The 6,000-nt window shown below is 36.3% G+C and overlaps 1 protein-coding gene across 2 annotated transcripts in view; it reads right to left on the bottom strand.

Annotated features, from left to right (window-relative positions):
- The window catches only part of LOC135104827 (serine-rich adhesin for platelets-like), a 29,202-nt gene that overhangs the window by 1,605 nt on the left and 21,597 nt on the right, over positions 1-6,000 (bottom strand). The window contains exon 11 of one of the 2 annotated variants that reach the window (XM_064012477.1): positions 1,569-1,663. In XM_064012477.1, the coding sequence (XP_063868547.1) occupies positions 1,569-1,663 (95 nt within the window). The remainder of the gene's footprint in view (positions 1-1,568; positions 1,664-6,000) is intronic. The other variant, XM_064012485.1, reaches the window with a different exon arrangement.

Raw genomic sequence — 6,000 nt, 5'->3', positions numbered from 1 at the left:
TATATCCATTCACTATCTATAAACTTAAACCTTTAGAATATGTAGTTTGAAAAGATCACAATGACATCTTATGTGGTGTTATCTCTCCTAACTTATTTCATTAAAGCCCAGTGTACTACTTCCTCTCCTCTATGTTGATGTTGATGTTGATACCTACATATAAATTTCATCACTTTCCAGAAACCCTAATCACAGATTCACTTCTGATAATATAAAACAGAGTGGTCTAACTACAGGCATGTGGGTCACAAGTGGCCTGCCAGTTGATTGTCTGTGGCCCATGACTGCTTGTATTGTAGATTTATTTTGAACATGAAAAACACAGACGAAGTATCTGTGTCTGTATATGAAATAGTACTAGGAACTAGGATTTTAATATATATATATATATATATATATATATATATATATATATATATATATATATATATATATATATATATATATATATATATATATATATATATATATATACACACAGTAAAACCTTAATTAACGAATGTCTCCCTTTCTGAACAACTCTGTTTTCAAACAAAAAATTTTTACTCATAATTGCTTCGGTTGCTGTACCATAATTCAGTTTTCCAATAAAGTTACTTGTGTCAAATACTACAAGATGTAGCAAAAGCTCCCATTTAACTTATAGTTTCTATAAATATGAGGGCAGAGACAATAGGAGGGAACAGAAAAAGAGCTAGTGTCAGTTGCCTCAAACACCTGTGTTTTGATGAAGAAAAGATGGTTTACTAGAGAGGTGGTGTTCTACAGGTTGAAAATTATGTCTAAGGCTAGAAATGTTGTATAAATTAATGAAGAAAAGTTGAACAGAGTGTCAAGACACTTAGGGTTGATAGCAGAATAGCAGTCTGACCTGGGGACATTTGTGATCCCCAAAAGGGGGACTCCAAGGCTGATATAGGGGTCACCATATTTAATTTAAAATTTTGAGTGAAAGGTGTGCATATATTTAGGTGCACGTAGCTTTGTATGAAGAGAGAGAGTTGTCTTTAGAGGGCAGGCTGCAACTGTCCCCGTGTGTTGTAAGACACAAACCTAAATCAGTGAGGTCACAGCTTAATGATAAGTTCACATCACTGAGAATAATTATCATTTTGGCAGGTGTCTACTGCCTTTTACTTCCCATCCTCTTAATATGGCAAAGTAATCTCAGTAAGCTCCTTTTTACCCAATTCCACCACTCTACTAGATTGACACAAGTGCTCATCACATCCCTCATATGCTTTCATTGCCCTCTTCTCATTTCCTTATTCTACATGCACCTGTCAAATAACTCATTTCCACAGCATGCATACTTGACTGCTGTGTCTTATTCCACAACCAGGTCCTCTGATCCATATATCTATGTTGGCAGAAGAATACAATTTCTTAAATCTCTCACCACATCCATAAATACATTTTTCTCTTTCATGACTCTTGCAAATGATCCCACGATACATCTACACTTCACAGCCCTCTTTCTTATCCATCCACAAAGATATCAAAGGAATATAAGATGAGTGGGTGTTCATTCTGTTACAATCTTCAGAACAAATAATGAAATATCATACCTGCAAGAGGGTAGATTGAAGGTGTGATGAAACAGGCATTACTGCTGATGCTGAAAGCACAACATCATTGGTGAAGTTAATGACAGCTGTCCCACCTGGAAAAAAAATTAAAAAGAAAATATTTTAAACTCATTTATCACAAAATTCTAAAAATCACAGTAATGTAATATATTTTTCTAAGACTCTAGGGAGCCTCCTGTCATTCCAGAAGTTACATGAAAAAATGAGATTGGTTGCTTAACATGAAAAAAAAGGGGCAGGTTATGAAAATGCTTGTTATAATGTTCTATGTAATGCATACAAATTGAGGTATCTAAGATTTACTCCAAAAGTATATTGTGACTATAGTGCTAATTGCATAAAAAATCTACTTAGCATATGTGCAAGCTCACTCATATTTGTTCATAGATTGTGGCTTTTTTTTTTGTTGGGGGACCAGATAAAAATATAAAATTCAACAAAGTTAAACAAAAAAAAATAAATAAATAAATATAAATAAATAAATAAATAAATAAATAAATAAATAAATAAATAAATAAGTAAATAAATAAATAAATAATGACAAAAAATGCAATTGGTTCTATACAGACATAACTCAACAAAGTTCCCAACTAATGTGAGTATTTCAAATTTGTGTTAATATATTTCAGAATTTTAAAACAGCACATCAATTATGAATTTAATGCCAGTAATCTTAGGAACTGTAGGCCATGTTTCTACACACATTTAACCATTTAAGTATAAATATGAACATGCTATGACCTTCACCACATACATCACACACTCATATACATATAGTCATACCACATGATTCAAACATCCTTCAATTCAAACAACTCCCAATTTGAACAGGATTCTGTCCTCCAATTTGAATACAAACACTCATTCAAGCAATGCCACTTGGTCAGTCCCCCTTCCCTCCCCTCCTCCCTCTTCCTTTCCCTTTTCTTCATCCCTCTCATATCCTTTCTCCTTCTATCTTTCCCACCCACCCACCCTCCCTCCTTACATCTCTCTCTCTCTCTCTCTCTCTCTCTCCAAGTAATTTTCTCTCCTTCCCCATATGTCCGTTCCTCCCATTTTTCTTTCCTCCCCCTTCCTCTTTTATCTGGTCTCAAACCTCCCTCCCTGGCATGTCCCCTCTCTTCAGACTGCAAGAGATAAGGGACATGAAAGTGATACTCCCTCTCCCTCCCACCCCATTCATTCTATGTCATTTCTACTTCAGCCTTTCTTACTCTTTCTCAACCTCATAAAATTCCACTTTCATTCTTTATAAGTCTCCTATTTAGCAATTCTCAGGATTGTTCTTACTTCCACACACACACACAGAGAGAGAGAGAGAGAGAGAGAGAGAGAGAGAGAGAGAGAGAGAGAGAGAGAGAGAGAGAGAGAGAGAGAGAGAGAGAGAGAGAGAGAGAGAGAGAGAGAGAGAGAGAGAGAGAGAGAGAGAGAGAGAATGAGAAGAGAGAGAGAGAGAGAATGAGAAGAGAGAGAGAGAGAGAATGAGAAGAGAGAGAGAGAGAATGAGAAGAGAGACAGGCTGGGGACAAGACTCAGACTCTGACACGCAGCCTACCCAGTCTGAAGCTTCTAAGGTAATGTTTATCTGTGCAGTCACTCATATTCCCCACGTAAAATTTCCTTACTTCCCCTTGTTCATTTAATTCAAGTTTCGCCCAGTATTTACTAGAAGAGTTGCTCTTGACTATAAAATAATCCATATTCATCTAGCCCTCCTAGTTTAATCATTAGAATTTTCAGAAGTGAAGTGTCTTATTCATATAAGCCAGTGCAGGATGCAGAGCAGCAAGCGGGTGGGTGTATGTATGTATGTTGCCACCCCACCCCTCTTTCTTGTACCCCCCTTCCCCCAATGACAGCAGAGCAGAGGAGTGTCCAGTGCACTTTCCCATACTCAATCACAACCCAACACTTGGACGGAACGGACGTAGTGAGGCAGGCAGTACTATCTGGCGGAGAATGAGGTGGGAATACAATTAGTCGGATCAGTTGCTTTAAGGGTAAGGGAGTCGTTACCAGCCATACACCCCAGCCTACTTAAATAGCATAAGAGTCTCCAGTTTAGTCTGCCAAGAAGTGTAGTTAATTTGTAACACATTAAACATCAGGAACATGACTCCTCAGTTGAGCGTGTATGCAAGCCAAGCCATGATACAGTGAAAGGTGAATGACCCTTTTGTGTGTTTGTGGGCACTTGTCTGTAGTCATTGCCCTTATTAGTAAGCTTGTTGTGTTAAATGATACTGTTGGCTGATGTTGCTCTGCCACAGAGGACTTAAGTGAATAGCAGTGTAGTGAACTTTACTCCCTCCTCAGGTCCTGACAAGGCCTGCCGTCCAGGAGGTAGTAAACAACACTACTTGGCAAGAGATATAACACATCACTGGACAGTGGGAGGATTTTCTACTGAGCGCAGTTGTCCAACGGAGTTTTATACCTCAACCATACATACGTTATTGCTCGTTATAACTGTTTCTCCCTTGACGTGGTTGTCAATCCTTTCACAGCTGTGGGAATTAAGTGTTGTTAGAGTATTTCCTTTGTCTATAGGTGGGCAAAACAAACTGGTGACCTCATTAGCGTGACTTGGCATTACAACCGTTGTAAAGAAGGATGCATGAGTCAAAAGTGGACCTTGTAACCCTTATTAAGCCCTGCACCCAGTCACGTAGGAGGTGGCTAGGGGTAAGCCAGTTCAGGTGCAGCAGCTTTGTGAAGAAGCTGGGAAATGTGGTTGTAACAATATATATATATATATATATATATATATATATATATATATATATATATATATATATATATATATATATATATATATATATATATATATATATATATATATATATATATATATATATATATATATATATATATATATATATATATATATATATATATATCATCACATGACAAGCAAAGTTCTCAGTTGTGTTCATGCAGTTTCTGAGCAATTAATTAGTATGGATGAACTCTGAACTCCAGATCAATGTGTAGAATTCTTCTGACTGTTCAAGCGTCTCAAGGTCTTCCAGGTGGCTTTTTCTTGACTTGCTTGGCCACAAGTATTCAGGTAAATATTAAATATATCCAAAAATAAATTTGCTCAACACAGGCACAACACACCAAGAGGAGCAGCAAAAGACTTAACTTCTAGTCTTACTCACCCTGCAATGGAGCTGAGGATGCCACTAGAGAGGTACTCCACTTACTACTTTTCCAGGATGACTTACGATCTCTAATAACTGTTCTCATTTCTATATTGCTTAGGAAATCTTCCGTCCACTTTGAGTCCCCCTCCCACTGTACCAATGTTCTTTATCTTCCACAGGAATCTCTTATGTGGCACCTTGTCAAAGGCCTTTTTTAAATCCAGGTAGATACTATTTACCCATCCACTTTGCTCTTGTACTATGTCAATTATTCTTGAGTAAAAACACATTAGGTTAGTTGTACAGAATCTCCCTCTATGAAATCCAAATTGTCTATCAGTTATCTTGCCATTTTCTTCCAAGAATTTCATCCATCTAATGAAATGAATGAATACTCAACAATATGATGTATCTTGTCTGCCAACTGACTATTACATTCCTTTAAAACCCAGTTTGATATACCATTCAATCCTTGTGCTTTATCTACTTCTAACCTCTCTATAATATCCTGTATTTTGTTGATGATTACATGTATTTCTTCAATAGAGTTAACTGCTGCACCTTCACTTCCTTGTATTGTAAACTTGCTTTATTTGGTGAAGATTGAGGGAAAGGTATCACTCATCACCTGCACCATATCCTCATTATCCTCATATTCTTTGCCATCCACCTCTAATTTTTAAGTTATTTCTTTTCATTGTACCTTATTGTTGACATGTCTGTAGAAAAGTTTAGGTTGGTCTTTGCATTTATCTATCATATCTTTCTCATATTTTCTATGCTCCTCTTTGTATTTTAACATATTCATTTCTCTTTGTCGTATATTCTGCCCACAAATTTTGTCTTCCTCTCTTCCATTTTTTTAAGCAGTATCTTTCTCTTTTTTATATTTCACATCTACTAAACCAGTCTTTATGTCCAACTTCTCTCCCTCTTATTTTTGGTATATATCTTTGCATCTTCATTATATATTTCAACAAATTCTTTCCATTCCCTTTCCACCCCCCTTACTTCTTTAAACTTACCCCAGTCAGTTTCTTCAAAGTATTTCTTAAGCTGACCGATTTTCCTTCTTTTTATAACTGAATCCTCCAATCCTGTGGTTTCTTCTCCTTAGCTCTCCTTTAACTTCTTTTAAAGTTAGTTCTATTACTACATGATCACTTTTCCTATTGGACATTTATATTCGATATTATTTACAATTTTTAGTTCCTTTGTGAATATTAAATCTAACCTTGATTGTTCTTCATTTTCCCTGT

This window comes from Scylla paramamosain, chromosome 1 (genome assembly GCF_035594125.1).
Source record: "Scylla paramamosain isolate STU-SP2022 chromosome 1, ASM3559412v1, whole genome shotgun sequence".
In the NCBI taxonomy this organism is placed as follows: domain Eukaryota; kingdom Metazoa; phylum Arthropoda; class Malacostraca; order Decapoda; family Portunidae; genus Scylla; species Scylla paramamosain.
Note: the sequence above shows the minus strand (reverse complement) of the source record. Positions and strands in the feature narration are given on the sequence as shown.